Source organism: Chiloscyllium plagiosum, unplaced genomic scaffold, assembly GCF_037043375.1.
Source record: "Chiloscyllium plagiosum isolate Xiang-an unplaced genomic scaffold, Cpla_swu_hap1 HiC_scaffold_22, whole genome shotgun sequence".
In the NCBI taxonomy this organism is placed as follows: domain Eukaryota; kingdom Metazoa; phylum Chordata; class Chondrichthyes; order Orectolobiformes; family Hemiscylliidae; genus Chiloscyllium; species Chiloscyllium plagiosum.
In genome coordinates, this window is record NW_028270160.1 from 4516376 (window position 1) to 4537240 (window position 20865).

A 20865-nucleotide genomic window follows, 5' to 3' on the forward strand; every position below is an offset into this window, starting at 1 on the left:
GTGAGGGAGGTGGTGAGGGAGGTGGTGAGGGAGGTGGTGAGGGAGGTGGTGGGGGAGGTGGTGAGGGAGGTGGGGAGGGAGGGGAGGCGGTGGGGGAGGTGGTGAGGGAGGTGGTGAGGGAGGTGGTGGGGGAGGTGGTGAGGGAGGTGGGGAGGGAGGGGAGGCGGTGGGGGAGGTGGTGAGGGAGGTGGTGAGGGAGGTAGTGGGGAGGTGGTGAGGGAGGTGGGGAGGGAGGTGGTGAGGGAGGTGGGGAGGGAGGGGAGGCGGTGGGGGAGGTGGTGGGGGAGGTGGTGAGGGAGGTGGTGGGGGAGGTGGTGAGGGAGGTGGTGAGGGAGGTAGTGGGGAGGTGGGGAGGGAGGTGGTGAGGGAGGTGGTGAGGGAGGTGGTGAGGGAGGGGAGGCGGTGGGGGAGGTGGTGGGGGAGGTGGTGAGGGAGGTGGTGGGGGAGGTGGTGAGGGAGGTGGGGAGGGAGGGGAGGCGGTGGGGGAGGTGGTGAGGGAGGTGGTGAGGGAGGTAGTGGGGAGGTGGTGAGGGAGGTGGGGAGGGAGGTGGTGAGGGAGGTGGGGAGGGAGGGGAGGCGGTGGGGGAGGTGGTGGGGGAGGTGGTGAGGGAGGTGGTGGGGGAGGTGGTGAGGGAGGTGGTGAGGGAGGTGGTGAGGGAGGTGGTGGGGGAGGTGGTGAGGGAGGTGGTGAGGGAGGGGAGGCGGTGGGGGAGGTGGTGGGGGAGGTGGTGAGGGAGGTGGGGAGGGAGGGGAGGCGGTGGGGGAGGTGGTGAGGGAGGTAGTGGGGAGGTGGGGAGGGAGGTGGTGAGGGAGGTGGTGAGGGAGGTGGTGAGGGAGGGGAGGCGGTGGGGGAGGTGGTGGGGGAGGTGGTGAGGGAGGTGGTGGGGGAGGTGGTGAGGGAGGTGGGGAGGGAGGGGAGGCGGTGGGGGAGGTGGTGAGGGAGGTGGTGAGGGAGGTAGTGGGGAGGTGGTGAGGGAGGTGGTGAGGGAGGTGGTGAGGGAGGTGGTGAGGGAGGGGAGGCGGTGGGGGAGGCGGTGGGGGAGGTGGTGAGGGAGGTGGGGAGGGAGGTGGTGAGGGAGGTGGGGAGGGAGGGGAGGCGGTGAGGGAGGTGGTGAGGGAGGTGGTGAGGGAGGTAGTGGGGAGGTGGTGAGGGAGGTGGTGAGGGAGGTGGTGAGGGAGGTAGTGGGGAGGTGGTGAGGGAGGTGGGGAGGGAGGTGGTGAGGGAGGTGGTGAGGGAGGTAGTGGGGAGGTGGTGAGGGAGGTGGGGAGGGAGGTGGTGAGGGAGGTGGTGAGGGAGGGGAGGCGGTGGGGGAGGCGGTGGGGGAGGTGGTGAGGGAGGTGGGGAGGGAGGTGGTGAGGGAGGTGGGGAGGGAGGGGAGGCGGTGAGGGAGGTGGTGAGGGAGGTGGTGAGGGAGGTAGTGGGGAGGTGGTGAGGGAGGTGGGGAGGGAGGTGGTGAGGGAGGTGGGGAGGGAGGGGAGGCGGTGAGGGAGGTGGTGAGGGAGGTGGTGAGGGAGGTAGTGGGGAGGTGGGGAGGGAGGTGGGGAGGGAGGTGGTGAGGGAGGTGGGGAGGGAGGGGAGGCGGTGGGGGAGGTGGTGGGGGAGGTGGTGAGGGAGGTGGTGAGGGAGGTGGGGAGGGAGGGGAGGCGGTGAGGGAGGTGGTGAGGGAGGTGGTGAGGGAGGTAGTGGGGAGGTGGTGAGGGAGGTGGGGAGGGAGGTGGTGAGGGAGGTGGGGAGGGAGGGGAGGCGGTGAGGGAGGTGGTGAGGGAGGTGGTGAGGGAGGTAGTGGGGAGGTGGTGAGGGAGGTGGGGAGGGAGGTGGTGAGGGAGGTGGTGAGGGAGGGGAGGCGGTGGGGGAGGTGGTGGGGGTGGTGGTGGGGGAGGGGGTGGGGGAGGGGGTGGGGGAGGCGGTGGGGGAGGTGGTGAGGGTGGTGGTGGGGGAGGGGGTGGGGGAGGTGGTGAGGGTGGTGGTGGGGGAGGTGGTGGGGGAGGGGGTGGGGGAGGGGGTGGGGGAGGCGGTGGGGGAGGTGGTGGGGGAGGTGGTGGGGGAGGGGGTGAGGGAGGTGGGGAGGGAGGGGAGGCGGTGGGGGAGGTGGTGGGGGAGGTGGTGAGGGTGGTGGTGGGGGAGGGGGTGGGGGAGGGGGTGGGGGAGGTGGTGGGGGAGGTGGTGTGGGAGGGGGTGGGGGAGGTGGTGGGGGAGGTGGTGTGGGAGGCGGTGGGGGAGGTGGTGAGGGTGGTGGTTGGGGAGGGGGTGGGGGAGGGGGTGGGGGAGGGGGTGGGGGAGGGGGTGGGGGAGGCGGTGGGGGAGGTGGTGGGGGAGGTGGTGTGGGAGGCGGTGGGGGAGGTGGTGAGGGTGGTGGTGGGGGAGGGGGTGGGGGAGGGGGTGGGGGAGGGGGTGGGGGAGGCGGTGGGGGAGGTGGTGAGGGTGGTGGTGGGGGAGGGGGTGGGGGAGGGGGTGGGGGAGGCGGTGGGGGAGGTGGTGAGGGTGGTGGTGGGGGAGGGGGTGGGGGAGGCGGTGGGGGAGGTGGTGAGGGTGGTGGTGGGGGAGGGGGTGGGGGAGGCGGTGGGGGAGGTGGTGAGGGAGGTGGTGTGGGAGGCGGTGGGGGAGGTGGTGAGGGTGGTGGTGGGGGAGGGGGTGGGGGAGGGGGTGGGGGAGGCGGTGGGGGAGGTGGTGAGGGTGGTGGTGGGGGAGGGGGTGGGGGAGGGGGTGGGGGAGGGGGTGGGGGAGGTGGTGCAGTGAGGCAGCCAGGTGGACCTGATAGAATATGAGTTCCCTAATTGGGGCTGTTAGTCAGGACACTCTGGCTGACAAGTATAAACAGGAGTGTTAAAAGCTCTGTTCACTCTGAGAGCTGGCTCTGAGGGAGCTGGATCAGTGTAAAGGGCTCTCCACGTGGAAACAAAGGGTGAGTTGGTGATGGGATACTGGTCTTTGTGGAGTTATTTCAGTATAACACTCACCACCTTCCTCCCACCACCACAGAGCCTGTTCTGTTATTTAATAAGATCCTGGCTGATCTGACTGTAACCTCAAAACACTTTCCTGCTTCCCCTGAATATCATTTCACGCCTTTGCTCAGCAGGAATCTATCTAACGCAATCTGAAAGATATACAAGCACTCTGCTCCAACCCCTTTTTCAAAAAGAGAGTTTCAAAGATTCAGGATCCTGAAGAAAATAATTAATCTCATTAGCACAGATGTGGTAGGCCAAAGGGCTTGTTCCTATTCTGCGTTCATCCCCGTTTTAGATGTAAACTTATTTTTATGCAGCGACCTCTAAGTCAGAATTCTTTCATACGATGAAATAATCTCTCCACATCCACCTGATCAAAACCCTCCAGGTCTTTTCTCTTTCAGTCAGCTCACCTCTTACTGTCCCAAGTTCCAGTAGAAACCAGCCTAGCCTCTCCAAACGTAACTCAGAAGCAAAACCTGCCCCCTGCAGGTAATAGTCTGAACTTCTCTGAAAGCTCAATTTGCCTTTCTCAACGTTAGAAAAGATTATAAAGGGACCTAAGGGGCAAGTTTTTCACGCAGAGGGTGGTGCGTGTATGGAATGAGCTGCCTGAGGAAGTGGTGGAGGCTGGTATAATTACAACATTTAAAAGACATCTGGATGGGGACATGAATAGGAGGGGTTTTAGAGGGATATGGGCCAAGTGCTGGCAAATGGGACTTGATTAATTTAGGATATCTGGTCAGCATGGACAAGTTGGACTGAAGGCTCTCTCTCTGTGCTGTATATCTCTATGGCTCTAAGTCACATGACATGAGGTTATAATCCAGCAGGTTTATTTGAAATCACAAGCATATGGAGCGTTGTCCCTTCAAACAATCAGCTCTGAAAGCTTGTGATTTCAAATAAACATGTTGGACTATAACATGGTGTCATGTGAATTCTGACCTTGTCCACCCCAGTCCAACATCAGTACCTCCACATCATGCCCTTCTCAATGGGAGAGATTGCAATTAAATGGGAGACCATCAACATGGCCGATGGTATTCCATTTCCCTGTGAGGAATGGCTTTAGCAATACAACTGCAGATCGGGATATTTAAATATTCTACCTAAGAAAAAACTGAGGTGAAGAACTTATAATGAAAGGTATTATATTACAGGAAGCATATGGGTGCACTGGAGGGTGTGCAGAGGAGAATCACCAGGATGTTGCTTGGGATGGAGCTGTTTAGCTATAAGGAGGGGCTGGATAGGTTCGGGACAGCCGTTCAGAACAGTTCTGGAGAAGGGTCACTGGATTCAAAATGTTAACTCTTTTCCTCTCTCCACAGATGCAGCCAGATCTGCTGAGTTTCTCCAGCAATTTCTGTTTTTGTTTCTGGATAAGCTCGGGTTGTTTTCTGTGGAGCAGTAAGGCTGAGAGGGGGCCTGATAGAGGGGTATAAGACTATGAGGGGCATAGACAGGGTGGATAGAAAGCAGCTGTTTTCCATTACTTGAAGAGACAATAACAAGGGGCCGGATTTTAAAGTGAATTGCAGATAGTTTAAAGGGAACAGGAGGAAAAACATTTTTTCACACACAGGATAGTGGTCATTTAGAATGCGCTACCTGGGAGGCAAGTTGAAACAGGAAACCCCACAACATTTAAAGAGTATTTATATGAGCACTTGAAGAAATTAGGGTCAAGTGCTGGAAAGTGGGACCAGTGCATTTTTTTGTCAGTGTAGACTTGATGAAATGAAAGGCATCTTCTGTACTGAGGGATGATTCCATGATTTTATGATTTATTTTAAGTTTGGATTTCAAATTAATAGCATATGGACTCTTTTTTAGGGATTTAATAATCTTTTGCAAACCAGTATATGTTAGAGGCCAGATAATTTGATTACTTACAGTGTGGAAACAGGCCCTTTGGCCCAACAAGTCCACACCAACCCTCCAAAGAGCAACCCACCCAGACCCATTTCATTACATTTACCCCTTCACCTAGCACTACAGGCAATTTCCCCTGGCCAATTCACCTGACCTGCACATCTTTGGACTGTGGGAGGAAACCGGAGCACCCGGAGGAAACCCACGCAGACACGGGGAGAATGTACAAACTCCACAGTTGCCCGAGCCAGGAATTGAACCTGGGTCCGAGGTGCTGTAAGGCAGCAGCGCTAACCACTGAGCCACCGTGCCACCGTGATGGAAGGCATCCTGTAGAGTTAAAGGAAGATTGTTTGTATTGTAGGGTCTTATGACAAGAAAAAAGAAAATTCTGAAATATATTCACTTGTTTTTGGGTTTAGAACAGAATCAAGGATTGTGTTTAGCTTCGAAAACCCAGAGATGGGTAAGGTTTTGGTTCCATGTGAATGAAACCCGAGTAAAGTCAAATGTAAGAATCATTTCTCCCAGAAAAAGAGAAGTGTTTGCTCAGAGCAGTTAGGGAATAAGTTATTTCAGGGTAAGGATCTCAGTTGTGTGGGAATCAAAGGTAAAAGCTTCATACCTCACAGGATTGGAATTAAAGGGAAGCAGTGGAGTCATCCACAGTTTTGATAAGGAATGAACACATTTAATTTTGATTAACTGCAAAGTGAGGGTGTTGTGAGGTAAGTGTAATTTTGTTTTGCTGGTCATCAAAATATTTTAATCTGTGCAATATAAATAAATTCAATTCAATTCAATTCAATAGCTTGGTCTGTTTCATTTCATTTTCTTTTCTTTTGTGTGATAAAGTTCTGTTTTATTGTTAAAAGTAGATCTGCAAACTTCAGTATTTACGTTTTACTGAAGGATCGTCACATAAAATTTTTAAAAAATCTATCAAGCCAGATTTCATACTGGGATCTGTCTAGGAGCATCATCAGCTGGAATCATAACAAACGAAAAGGAACTGAAATGGCTAGGAGCTATAAAAAAAAAGATTTCTATTTGTCACTTTAAATTTCTTTGTATTCACCCGTGGGATGAGGGTGTCACTGGCTGGGCTCAGCATTAATTGCCCGCCCCTAGTTGCCCCTTGAGAAGGTCGGGGTGATCGGCCTTCTTGAACCCATCTACTGTGGGTTGACCATCACTGTCCTTAGGGAGGGAATTTCAGGATTTTAACCTGGAAGTGAAGGAACAGCGATAGATTTCCAAGTCAGGATGGTGACTGTTTTGGAGGGGAACTCGCAGGTTCCTGCTATGAATAAAATTTCCACATGTGGAAAGAAACGTGGAAATTGAAGGATGTGATGAAAAATTAAGAAAGGTGACGGAGTCCTGTGAACAAACTCTGCTTGAACTACTGCATTCTTTCAGTAAGCATCTGAAGAGACATAGTCAGTAATGTGTGGATTAATATTGTGGGCTGTTGCTAATAACTGGGAGTCATACAAATCGTTTTGTTCTTGCTGTTCTTGTCTTTAAAAAAGACAAATAATAAAAGTATCACAGAATGAGAAGGCAAAGAGCGCCTCAAACCTGTTCTGCCATTTAATTAGGTAATGGCTAATTTACACTTTCAACTCAATTTGCTCATCTCAGTTTCATAATCTTTAAAACTCTTTATTGACAAACATCTACAAATCTCATTAATTTCTAGTTTAGCCCTGGCCTCAGCAGTTATCTTGGGAGAGCCAGTTTCAAATACCACTACCTCTTCCTAATGAAATGTTTGCTGACGTCACTCCTGAATGACCTCAATGTAAATTTATAGAGATGCACTAAACCTAAACAAAGTACTGAGAACACTGGAGATTGGAAACAAACAGAAACAGAAAGTGCTGGAAAACCTCAACAGCTCTGGCAGCCTCTATGGAGAGAGAAAACAGAGTTAATGTTTCTGGCCCTGTAACCTTTCTTCAGAAATGTCAACTCTGTTTTTCTCTCCACCGAGGCCTGCCGAGTTTCTCTAGCATTTTCTGCTTTCATTCGTTAAAGTTATGCAGTCTTGTTTTGAAATTCTGTTACCAGTGAAAATAACTGAGGCTAGTCAATGTGACATTCCCAGAGGAAAGCTCACCTCCTCCAGGTGTACGATGAAGGTGATGTTTTGTCCTGAATCAGTGGCCAGTCTGCCGTTGCTGGTGATGAGGTGTAGACCCCGGGGGACTCGGTTTGAACATTGTTGCTGCTTAGCTGCGTACTGATCTCTGACACCGTCGGTGCAATTGTTAGAGCCAACTTTTCTGTAACTGAATACATAGAAAAACATTGAATTAAAGTTGAATTTTGGCGTTAACAATAGACAATAGGTGCAGGAGTAGGCCATTCTGCCCTTCGAGCCTGCACCACCATTCAATATGATCATGGCTGATCATCCTTAACAGTCTCTGACTATATTCTTGCATGCCTGGTACATGAACAACTATTTCATTATTGTGACCAACTACCTGAAAAATTAACTAGACAAACATAACTCACCCAGTGGGTTGGAGTGGAGAAGAGTTGGGACACTAGCTGGAGGCTGGACAAATAAATGTGGAAGAAGGAATTGAAGATGATTCTGGGAGGGAAGAAATGATGTGTGGAAGAAAGTTTGGATGACATAGATCAGTTGAGTCGAAAGACTCAGTTCCAAACAAGGGTGACTGGACTCAAAAGGTTAACTCTGCTTTCTCTCCCTATCGATGGCACCTGGCCTGCTAAGCTTCTCCAGCAATTTCTGCTCTAATTTGAGCTGAAGACTCTGATGTAGTTTTGTGAACCTATTCCATTGTGGAAACTAAAACGTTACACTTACTCCAAGATTGGGACAATAAGAAGTGACAGAGAGACCTGGAGTTGTGTGCTGAGCTAGGAAATACAACCCAAGATTTCTCTTTGGAGAGACTTTTTGCACTGACATTGATGCACGGTGGCTCAGTGGTTAGCACTGCTGCCTTACAGCACCAGGGACCCAGGTTCAATTCCACCCTCGGGGGGCGATTGTCTGTGTGGAGTTTACACATTCGCCCTGTGTCTGCGTGGGTTTCCTCTGGGTGCTCCGGTTTCCTCCCACAGTCCAAAGATGTGTAGGTTAGGTGAATTGGCCATGCTAAATTGTCCACTGTGTTCAGAGATGTGTAGGTTAGGTGCATTAGTCAGGGGTAAATGTAGAGTAATAGGGGAGTGGGTCTGGGTGGGTTACTCTTTGAAGGGTCAGTGTGGACTTGTTGGGCTGAAGAGCCTGTTTCCACACTGTAGGGGTTCTATGGAATATATGGATTCTATTCTATGATGCCACGTTGAAGATTTGACATTGAATCCATAATAGAATTCTGGGAGATTGAAGTGATAAAATAAGACTTGTAATTCAGTTTGATTCCCAATCCTGCTGGAAGCCTGAGGTGAACATAATCTTAAGTAAAAATTGACAGAATTGTGGATGCTGTAAATCAGGAACAAAACCAGAAACTGCTGGAAAAGCTTAGCAGGTCGGGCAGCATCTGTGGAGAGAAATCAGAGTTAGTGTTTCACTTGACCTCAAACATTAACTCTGATTTCTCTCCACAGATGCTGCCCGACCTGCTGAGCTTTTCCAGCAATTTCTGGTTTTGTTTGTGAACATAATCCGAGTTGATTGTTCTTCATGGATGTTTCTTTGCTTTTAAGTCACTTTCTCATTGAGTCCCTGGTCTCTGAGGCAGCAGATGGAAAATAGCAACAAAGTGAAAGAACTTTCTTTTCAACCAGGAGATAGTACTGCCAAGATCTTGATGTTGTTGCATGCAACAGTACAGGAAAAAAAAAGACCAAAGTGCTGAGAACTGAAGATGGATAATGTAAATGTTCTCTTTACAAAGGTTTACTGGCTTTATTTTAAGCAAAACATTACTTCACATCGTGATAAAGCAAAAAGCGTAAATACAGAGCTAAAATCAATCTGTCTGTTCTCATCATAACATGTGTTTCTTAATTTCCTGTAAATACATTTGAACCTTCTGGGGGTACAAGCAATTTGTCTTTGTCGTGTTTTCTGCCGTCTGCTAGTAGGGAATGGAACGCTTTACATAAAGCTGACTCCTGCAGTGTTGCTAATTTTAATGCTAGACCCCCTCAATTTTTCCCACAGAACAAATGAACAGCTTTCTGCCATTGCTTCAAGCTTCGTAAAAGGATTTGATTTAGTTTCTCGGAGTCCCTGCTGTTCCTGGATTGTGCAGCTACCATCACCTGACTGCGTGACTTGCTACAAATGGAGAACACATCTACCCAGTGACAAACTTTGCTGTTTCAGCCAAAGATTTAATGGAACTAAAGAGGTGACGGTCGTGTCTGGAGAATTGGCACATGGATAAGGCCATGTGACAGCAGAGAATTTTGCTGCTGAATCCCACAACAAAACAGGAAAACCATAAGAAGGAAAATCATTGGAAGGAACAATGAGGAAGAATCCCTCCCATTTCAATGTTGCCACTTTTTATGTAATTGCCTCCCAGGTTTTTTTCAATCCCTAACGTCTGGATTGGCTGATCGATGATGGCTAAGAGAGCCACAGGAGCACTGGCACAAGTCTTTTTTTGCCTTTCCTGACCCCAATGAGATGTAAAATACTAATCATCTGCAAAAGAGATCTGTCCAAAAACAAAGCTGGGAATGTGTGAAAGGTCACCCACAAAACTCTGACTTCAAATGCCATTTGAACACAGTCCCCAAGAGCAAGAATTCAAATCAATACACTGACCTAATCAAACGTCAAGCAATGTGCTGAACTAATCTCACTGCACTGTGAAAGAATGGAGCCTTTTCAGCTTGCAGTTACTCGGGGAGTGTCAGAGTGAACTGACCTTGATCTCCGTAAGGGACAGTGGTCAGTGTCTAAATATTCACAGTTAATTGCAAATACAGGGGTGTCACAGCAGCATACTCACCCTGTACTGTTGAGGTAGCTCTGCCCCGTGATACACTCCATCGCCATGAAAGAGGGATTGTACCAGAATGCAGGTAGGCACCTTCCATCAGAGTGACGCTCATATCCATAATCGCTGTCCCAGTGTGAACGAAAGGATGAGAGAAAGAGACAGGGAGAGGAAAAGTTGGAACACTAAAATCAGCATGAAGCAAATGCATTTTTTTTTTAAATCCAGCAACATTATTCACCAAGTCAAAGACAACAAGATGCACTTTGCTCAAGAGGCTCCAAAGAACAATAACTTGCATTTACATAGCACCTTTAACGTACTAAATGCCCCAAGCATTTCACAGCATTACTATCAAAACAAAACTCAACACCAGACCATTCAGGGAGATATTAATGATGATAGTAAAAGGGACACTTTTTTTAAAGCTATTTAAGAGGGAGGCAAAGGTGTCGAGAGGTTAGTGAGAGCTTGGGGAGTAGACATCTGAAAGTACAGCAACTAAGGGAGGAGCAAAGGAAATTGGAACTGTGGCTGAGGTTATAAGGTTGATGCAGGGTGTGGGAGCAGTTACAGTGACAGCGAGGAGAGTTGAGGCCGTGGAGAGATTTGAAAATAAAGATCAGAATTCTAATTCTGTGGTGTGTCCGAAGCACACTGTCTCTATGACAGGATTAGAACATCCCATTTTGGAAGGCGTGAATGATATGTGTACAATCCTGGCACAACACAGTCCCTGCTAGTATCTACACTGAGGACTGGCCTTTCAGAGATTTCGGGAATGATACGACACAGGAGGACTACTGCAGGAGGTCATGAAGATTTGGGAAGGTACATTATTAGTATTGGACTATTTTCATTCCAGTGCATCAGCTGTGATCCGTTTAAGCAAGACTTTTGTTTTAATTCATTCATAGGATGTGGGGGTTGCTGGCTAGGCCAGCATTTATTGCCCATCCCTAATTGCCCAGAGGGCAGGTAAGAGTCAACTACATCGCTGTGGGTCTGGAGTCACGTGTAGGCCAGACCAGGTAAGGATGGTAAGGACATTAGTGAACCAGATGGGGTTTTCCGACAATTGACAATGGATTTATGGTCATCAGACTCTTAGTCCAGACTTTTATTGAATTTAAATAACACTTTTAATCCATAACAGGATTTGAACCGGACTCCCCGGAGTTTTACCTGGGTCTTGGATTAACAGCCCACTGATAATACCACAAGCCCATCACCTTTCTTTCGGATAAATCAAAAACTGAAATTGCTGGAAAAACTCAGCAGGTCTGGCAGCATCTGTGGATGGAAAACAAAGTCAACATTTCAACTCAAGTTCTGATGAAGAGTTACTGGGCTCAAAACATTCATGCTATTTCGCTTTTCTTAGGTGCAGCTAGACTTGCAACGCTAACCACCTTACCATACATCAAAGAAGTTTTGGAAATGACAGCCAGATTACTAAGACCCCTCGGAATCCTAGTAGCACACAAACCCACCAACACTCTCAAACGAAAACTAACAAACTTAAAAGACCCAGTAAAACCCATGGACAAAACCAACGTCATCTACAAAATTCCATGCAAGGACTGCCACAAACACTACGTAGGACAAACAGGAAGAAAGTTAGCCACCAGGATATACGAACACCAGCTCACCACAAAAAGTCACAACCCTCTCTCCCTCGTAACCCTACACACGGAGGAAAAAAAACACCATTTCGACTGGGACAACACCTCTATCCTGGGACAGGCTAAGCAAAGACATGCCAGAGAATTCCTAGAGGCCTGGAACTCCAACCACAACGCCATAAACAATCACATAGATCTAGATGCCATCTATCAACCCCTCAGAAAACGAATAGGAAATGACATCACCACAAACCCCAGGAACCCCATCCAGGAGAAAGATATAAATAGAAAGCAGGAGACAACAGCTTCTCTTCACTTGGAGGTCGCCACTGATGATGGTTACCTAGCCAGGTAATGAAACATCTGGATATCAAACCTACAGCTCAGCGAGCAAACCTACACTCCATTGTATCAGTCATTCACGTCAAAAATGTGCAATGCCATCTGCTCAATTTTCTCAAGAGCAGGCATAACTTTCTTTTGCAGAACACATTGATTAATCAATGCTACATTCAATAACCAACAAAAGGCATTCTTTAATGAAGTGAATAGGTATCCTCAAATTCACAGAGCTCAAAACTATGGAAGGGAGCTGGCTTAGAGTTTGACTGGAAAATATAAGACTTCATGAGAGGGAGGAAGAATGTGTAAAAGAGGATAACAGCTAGAGAAGCACCAAACTCCCGAATAATTATAACACCTCTGATAGTTGCTCCATGATTTTCTGAACACTGATCCCTGCAATGTTTTTTGACATCGTATGAATTTGTAAGCAACTGCTTAGCAGAACTATCATGAAGATGTGCATTATCAAATGGTGATTTCAAATCCAAGGTCTGGAAACTTGAACTTTTAAGAACAACTTTTAAAATAATTGACTAAAGAAGATGATTGGAGAATGCTGAAGGGGCAACTAAATGCTGGCTCAGTGGTTAGCCCTGCTACCTCACAGCACCAGGGACCAGGGTTCAATTGCTGCCTCAGGCAACTCTCTGTGTGGAGTTTGCACAGTCTCCCCGTGTCTGCATGGGTTTCCTCCGGGTGCTCCGGTTTCCTCCCACAGTCCAAAAATGTGCAGTTTAGGGTGGATTGGCTGTGGTAAAATGTAGGGTTATGTGGATAGGGTGGGACAGTCTTTGGAGGGCTGGTACAGATGTGATGGGCCAAGTGTCTGTCTACACTGCAGGGCGTTTATGATTTAAACCTAGTTTACAGCTGCCCGTGAGGCTGTTTTGCTCCCACAAACCTGCTTTAACTGAAGGAATATGAAGGGTGTGTTTGCTCAATTGTAGCTGGGTAAAAACAAATTAGCAGTTTCACTAGAAGAGATTCTTGTATCAAACAAGAAATAGTTTACTACATGGTAGCAACTAGTTTGAGGTTACACTGGCATGACGGACATGTGTCTTAAAGGTATATTTTCACACTGACTGTGAGACACAACAGTTCCAGGTTATGGTGAAGTGATAGATATCGTTAAAGAGACTATGAGCTTGATCTCCTCCGAGATCCTGATCCATTCTCCCTGGTGACATCGTCATCGTAGGTACTGCTTTTCCTCCTTTTCCAACCCTTACACAGCGATACACTGAAACAACAGTATGAAGACAGTTATCCCCAGTTACATTATGGCGCAGCACACATTCCACATCAGCCTGTGGTTTTGCAGAGACCCCACCAGAGAAATCAACCCCTGAGGAATATGGAAGATTCCTCTTTGTGTAATTAACAAGATTTCAAGATGAACAGCCAAGCTTCAGCTGCTGGGAAATAGGACATTAACTTGACTTAAGTGATGAGCTAATAGCTAATCAGACATGAACTAATCAAGCTACTGTTTGGAATGTACAAACAACAGCCTCATTTGGATCTCTGCAGTGATCATCTTCATGATAATGACATGATGCATATTTTAGCTCCCAGAATGTACGAATGAAATGTAACTCCTATAGTACAGCAGAATTCAATGAACATTTATTATAGCTCCTGTAAGCTACATATATTCAGTGCCACCACAGACACTTGCATGTCTAGGCTTAAACTAAACAATTTGATGGACTGCCATACCCTTCCCTCAGCATGCCATGCTGCAAGAGGACTCAGTAAGATGGAGACTGCAACTTCTATATAATTAGATCACATCTCACAATATGGTACCATGAGTAAATCTCTTGAAAAGTATATTTCGTATCTGCTGTGAGATTCCCTTCTGTGACAGTAGAGAGAGAAGTCATATGACTAGACAATAAAAATGGAAAGTGCTGGAGAAACTCTGCAGTCTGATAGTATCTGTGGAAAGAGGAACAGGGTTAACATTTCGAGTCCAGTAAAAGTCCTACTGGATGAAACTCAATTTCTCTCCCCACGGGTGCGACCAACCTCCTAACATTCCCAATAGCTTTCTGTTTTTATTTCAGATTATCAGCATCCACAGTATTTTGCTTTTATATGACCAGACAAGCTTTTAGTGTGTTCTGAAGCATGTTCTTGCTGAAGAACTGAAATAACTAGGCTCAGAGTGGAGAAAACAACTCCTACCTCTAATCTGAATGCTAATCCAGCTCCCATCGGTCCTGCCCACAAAGTGGTGCTCTCTCACCCAGATTTGATTGTGTCTTCACTGCCACAGCAGACAGAGATCTTTTAAACAAAGACTTCATTTTCACAAGAGTGGTTTCAGACAGGAGGAGGATTTCAGTTTCAGCTTTGAACCTCTCTCAGCCGAAAGCAAAAACTCTTGGGATCTACAGTCAGACCAGACAGCAAGCTGCAATCAGTCTACCTCATCTTAACCTTTTTATTGAAGATTAATGTAGCTAAACAAATCCAGCTATATGCTGTTTCTTTTGTGTTTTTTGACTGTCTATGCACAACTATATATTTGAACCTATAGCTTCTAGTATTTGACATTTCCACCCTGGGAAAAACTCTCCGACTGTCCATCCTATTCATGCCCCTCGTTATTTTATACACTTCTGTCAGGTCATCCCCTCAGCCTTGAATCCAAGTTTGTCTAACCTCTCCTTGCAGTTAATGCAATCCAATCCAAGCAACATCCTGGAAAACCACTTCTGCACCCTCCCCAAAGCCTCCACATTCTTCTGATTGTGTGGTATACCATCGGGGCATGGAGAGAAACCCTCCAGGAATCTCATCAGAGTTGATAAATTAGCTAATTTCTGGTAAAAGGTCAGTGTCAGGCCTCTACATTGCTCTTTCAGTAACATTCCCACATTACTGAAGGGAACAGAACTCAGATATTGCTCAAAAGAGTCATGTTGCTGAGGCCCTTTGTCTTACACACATCAGGACAAATGCAAGAATACCACATTTCAAATGATCTGAAAATGTCATACTCAACAAGGGAAGGACTGCTTGACAAGTTGACTGCTAGCTACCTTTCCCCAGCCCCACTCCTTCCCCTTTATCTCTCAGCTCCCTTGGGCAAGCCCCATTCCTGATGAAGGGCTTATGCCCAAAACTTCGACTCTCCTGCTCCTCAGATGCTGCCTGACCTGCTGTGCTTTTCCAGCACCACACTCTCAACTTTAACTCTCTAGCATCTGCAGTCCTCACTGTCTCTGAGTTGATTATAACCTTACTGTGAAGCCTCTTCCAAGGATGCCCACCTTGAAGAAGTTCTCCTCCTCCCTCTCCAAGCATCTCAATGAGTCTCTCTATCTCACTGCAGCCCATCCTCCCCCAGGTCATCTTCTCTGCCCCGAAGCTCTTCAGCTCCACCCCCCTCTCTGACCTAACACCTTCATTGACCTATCGCATTCCCAGCTATCTCCCCCAGCCTTACCCCCCCCTCCCCTTTATCTCTCTGCCCCCTTGGGCCACCCACCCACCCCTACATTCCTGATGAAGAGCTTACTCTTGAAACATCAAGTGTCCTGCTCCTCAGATGCTGCCTGACCGGCTATGCTTGAAGTTGACTCTGGTTGGTTGAGGTGTTCCCATGGGGAAGACAATGAGAAACGATAGGTTCCCCACTCTCTTGGGTAATAGAAGGTGTCACACACCTGAACATTTACCTTCCTTTCCAGAGAATGGGTTGCTGTGAACAAATCTATGATGTTTCTAGCAAACGTAAATGAGCACCCTTATAGAATTTAAGAAGCATTTGGATGTACAGGGACTGTAGTAACATGGATTTGGACTAAGAGATTGAATGTGGGGTTAGATTTGATAGCTCCTTGTTGGCTGGTGTGGACCGAATCCATGTTGTACATTCGATGCTTTAACTGATATCCATGAAGATTAGTTTAGATTCCATACAGTGTGGAAACAGGCCATTCGGCCCAACAAGTCCACACTGACCCTCCAAAGGGTAAATCACCCAGACCCATTTCCCTACCCTATATTTACCCTGGACTAATGCACCTAACATTATGGGCTGTTTAGCATCGCCAATTCACCTAACCTGCACATCTTAGGACTGTGGGAGGAAACCCACACAGACACAGGGAGAATGTGCAAACCCCACACTGACAGTCACCTGAGGGTGGAATTGAATCGGGGTCCCTGGTGCTAACCACTGAGCCTGAGTTAGTGGAATAAACATAACATTTTTTAACGCGTTGCCCTGACGATGAATGAATAACAGGTGTTGAATATTAATATTTGCCGCAACATTTTGATCAATGAGGACTTGTAGCATCCCTATCAGTTAATAATGCAAAGGAAATAATGTTAGTCAAATGGAAACATCTGGTAGAGATTGCATTGCCACTAGACCCTTACGGAATAACTGTGATGGTTTGCTAAACAATTCAGTGACAAGTTTGAACGCCCCAGCTGTACAGTATTTACTACTCACTTTCTCTCATACAGCATTTACTAGTTTGGTAATACTTATATTTTGAACAATGGCTTTCTTCTGTATTGGAAAAGTTAGGTACTGCTGGGCAATGGTGAATTGAAATTGTACACAGGAGTGTGGAGATCATGGTAGTCACAAGACTGGAGGAGAATTTGAATCCTAGAGATGTGCAGTTTGTGAATCTGCCAGTAAGGCACAAGGGAGGAAGATATATGGATTGAGCCATTTAACATCTGTACACAGACCAGCTTTAGCTATTTGCTATAATAGAACTGCTCCTGTTTGAGCTGTTTGGATTGATGGAGAAAATCAAACCATAATTTTTCTCTGCAATATAAAAACTGTTGATGAATTGGCTTCATTGTGTATGGCCTGCTTATCCTTCCTGAAGCTTTGCAGTTTGTATTGTCATCATTTTTACAATGAAACCACAAACTGATCCATCCTCCCTGTTGTTTATGCCCCACACATGCCCCAGTCACCCTCATCTCATCTCATCAGCATTTTCTTCTCTTTCCTTTCTTCACCTATTTATCAAACGTGTGCTCAACATACTGTCACGATTCATTGCAACTACTTCTGCGGTGGCTGCTTCCACATTCTAATCCCTCCCTGGGCGAAGAAGTGAATTTTACATTGGTTACTGGATTTATTGTTGGGCTGGGGTGGACAAGGTCAGAAGTCACACAACACCAGGTTATAGTCCAACAGGTTTATTTGAAATCAAAAGCTTTTGGGGCAAGGACTGGAGAACTTGAGCTGAAAGAAAAAAATTGTTCAAGCTTGGATTGTTTCCTTTATATCAAAAGAGGCTGAGGGAAGGTTAATTGAGATGCAGAAAACTATGAAAGGCCTGAACATCGTCAATAGGCAGGAGCCATTGCTCTACTTAGCAGCAAAGTCAATAACCAGAGTGCATAGATTTAAAGTGATAGAGTTATAGGGTCATACAACACAGAAACAGACCTGTCGGTCCGACCAGACCATGCCAACCTTAATCCCAAACCAAACTAGTCCCACCTGCCTGAACTTGACCCCTATCCTTCCAAACATTTCTTATTCATTTACTTATCTAAATGTCTTTTAAACATTATAACTGTATCCTCATCCACCACTTCCTCTGGAAGTTCATTCCAAATATGAGCCACTCTCTATGTAAAGAAATTGCCCCTCATGTCCTTTTTAGATCTTTCTCCTCTAACCTTAAGAATATGTCCCCTAGTCTTGAAATCTCCCACCATAGAGGTTTATAAAATCTTGAAATCTACCCCTCAAGATTTTATAAACCTCTATAATGTCACCCCTTAACCTGCTGCACTCCAGTGAAAAATGCCCCAGTCTATCCAGCCTTTAATTATAATTCAAGTCTTCCATACCTGGCAACATCTGGGTAAGCCTCTTTTGTCCTCTCTCCAGCTTAATGATATCATTCGTATAGCAGGGTGATCAAAACTGGAGACAGTATTCCAGAGGAGACCTCACCGATGTCAGTGACTGACCTTTACATGACGTCCCAACTCCTGTACTCAATGGTCTGAGCAATGAAGACAAGCATGCTAAACACCATCTTAATTACACTGTCTACATGTGACGCAAACTTTAAATCAGCATGTACCTAAACCCTTAGGTCTCTGGTCCACAATACTACCCGAGGCCCTACTTTTCATTGTATAGGTTCTGCCCTATTTTATTTTACAAAATGCAACACCTCGCATTTATCCAAATTAAACGTCTTCTGCCACTCCTCAGTTGATTAACCCAACTGATCAAATCTTATGTAACCTTCTTCACTCTCCACTATATCACCAACTTTGGTGTCATTCACAACTTGCTAACCATGCCTTCCATATTGTCATCAAAGTCATTTATATAAACAACGAACAAGAGTGGGCCCAACACAAATTCCTGTGGCAACAAACAGCTACTGCACTGTGGGTCTGGGCTCAGGAAAGTTCAAGCTTACCAGCACCTCTCAAAGTGAATTACTTTGAAACTGAAGCACTATTTTTGCCTGCAATGGGCTTTGTTTGTAAGTGCTGGCTACACAGATGATGTCTGGTGGTGGTCAGTAGTTGAAAAAGGCTAAAATGTTGCAAAAAAAGAAGTCATGGTGATTTTGTTGATGAGAAAGTTGCTCAGTTGTGTGTGATTGCATTTCTGGGTATAAAAAAAATGGATTTATGAAGGAGAATCATTGGCGCTCACGTGGTAGAGTCCCTGTCTCTGAGCCAGGCGACCTACATTTATGTCTGACTTTCTCTCGAGGTGTGAAATAACTTCCTGAACAGGGCAATCAGGAAAATATCCAAAGGGGAGTTGTGTTTAACAAACTTAATGGATTTTACTTGAGGATGTTACTTGTAGTTCAGATAAAGAGATCAGTTCATGCGGTGTACTTAGATTTTGAGAAAGATTTCCATAAGGTCTCACACAAAATCTTAGAAGTCAGAATGCACCAGGTTCTCATCCAACATGTTTATTTGAAATCACAAGCTTTCGGAGCGCTGCCCCTTTGTTGGGTGAAGTCACAACAGGTACACTAAGCAATTAGAAAGTGGAATGGCACGAAGAAAATAATTTCAAGGGGCTTTGAGTATAGAAGGATTGCTGCAGGTATATGGAGCCTTGGTGGGACATGACCTGGGGGTGTGTGAACAGTTTGATCGCTTTATTTAAAAATGTACTTGCTAGAGAGAGTGTGTAACACAGGTTCACCAGAATAATCCCTGAGATGGCAGGATTGTCTTATGAGGAGAAACTGAGGAAATTGGGTTTGTCTTCTAGATGCAAAGAATGAGAATTAATTTCATTATAACTTATACATTACTTAGAAGGTGTGACAGGGCAGATATCGATAGGATGTATTCCAGCTGGTGACTCCAGAACCAGGGGACTTAATCCCAGGATATAGAGTAGGCCAAGCTGCAATGCAAAGGAATTTCTTCACTCAGAGGATAGTGAAGGTTTGGAGTTCTCTGTCCCAGAGGCTGTGGAAGTTGAGAATCTTCAAGGATGAAATCGATAGGTTTCTGGAGGCTAATGACATTAAGGGTACCTTAATAGAAATGTGGCACTGACTTAGCCATGATCTAGAAAGTCAGTTCAGGATTGATGGGCTGAATGGCCTATGCTGTTCCGACATTCTATAATCTGAATTGGAAACTTTAGCAATGATTAAATTTAAAATAATGAACCTGGTAGTTCCTCTCTGAACCTATCTGTTTCTCTACCTCTATGTCTCTTTCTCTAAAGTTCTCCTTAAAATGTATTTCTTCCATCAAATGTTTGGGCACTTGACCTAATGTTCACGAGTTTCTCAGTTTCAAACGTGGACTGATGATACCCCTGTGGAGCCAATTGGAATGTATTTTCCAGTTTTAAAAGTAATTTATGTAAATGCATATTGTTTTTGTTGAAATTAACCCACAAGGTATGAATAATAAATGCATTTACTTTTTAAAAAATGCTTCTTCCCATGACTTCAGTAAGTGTCTTTGAATCAAATATAACCTATTGCTGATAATTCAGAAAACAATTTTCACAAATTTAAGGAATTATCCAATGATATGAAGTAAGCAATAGAAGTAACACTTCAACTGAACAGTTTGAATATTTGAATTAAGATTCCCTTTTTGACAAATGGCTTCACTGTAAAATACATAGATCCTCAGATAATGACTTGATGTTTGCTGTGTATGAGAAGCTTACAAGGTGCATTCTGCAATGGTAACTAATGATTAAAGATTTCTTTGATTAATTCATACTTGTGACACTGGCATTGTTGCCTAGACCAGCATCCATTTCGAATTGTCCAGAAGGCAATTAATATTTAACCATTTTTCTGTGGGTCTGGAGTCACCAGCAAGTCTGATCAAGTAAAGACATTTCTTAAAGCATCAGACTCATTAGAAACAGAAACAGGAGTAGGCCATTCAGCCCCTCCAGCCTGCTCCGCCATTCAATAGGATCGTGGTTGATCCTATATTCCTCATGTCCAGGGGTATGGGCCAAATGGTGGCAGATGGAACTCAATTAATTCAGGATATCTGGTTGGCATGAACAGGTTGGTCCAAAGGGTCTGTTTCCATGCTGTATATCTCTCTGACTCTATGACTTTCATACCCTTTCCCCATAACGCTTGATTCCCTTACTTATCAAGAATCTACCAGCCTTAAATATATACAAAGATAAAGGACTTTAGAGAACCAGATGTGTTCTTCCAACAATCACTTCATGGTCATCATCAGCCTGTTCTTTCCATGATTTTATTGAATCTGCCATGGCGAGATTCGAACACTGGTTCCCAGGACATTACCGGGGTACCTGGATTACTGGCTCCAGTGACAATATCACCATGTCCACTGCACAATTTGCTATACATCATGGAGACCAAGCATTCATGAGGTACCCACCCTGCCAGTCCCTTCTCTGTGATCAAGGGTAAACCTGAGCTCTGACAGAGATCTACCATGATCCGATTGAACGGCAGAACATGCTCAAGGTTAAAGGTCACTTCCTCCTTCCCTCTGCTACCTTAACAAAATACAGAGCAAGGTTGAAGGACATTATCCCCCAGCCCATGCATATCCTTCTGTCTCTGAAGATCCGTAGTTAATCTTCGATAGGATGTTGGAATGAA

General features: G+C 46.2%; 1 protein-coding gene across 1 annotated transcript in view; it reads right to left on the bottom strand.

Moving 5' to 3' along the window:
- Positions 1–20865, bottom strand: part of LOC122561354 (VPS10 domain-containing receptor SorCS1-like) — a 1223550-nt gene that overhangs the window by 106428 nt on the left and 1096257 nt on the right. The window contains exons 17-18 of the mRNA XM_043713087.2: positions 9789–9902; positions 6959–7130 (exon numbers count right to left, since the gene is read on the bottom strand). Of these exons, the coding sequence (XP_043569022.2) occupies positions 6959–7130; positions 9789–9902 (286 nt within the window). The remainder of the gene's footprint in view (positions 1–6958; positions 7131–9788; positions 9903–20865) is intronic.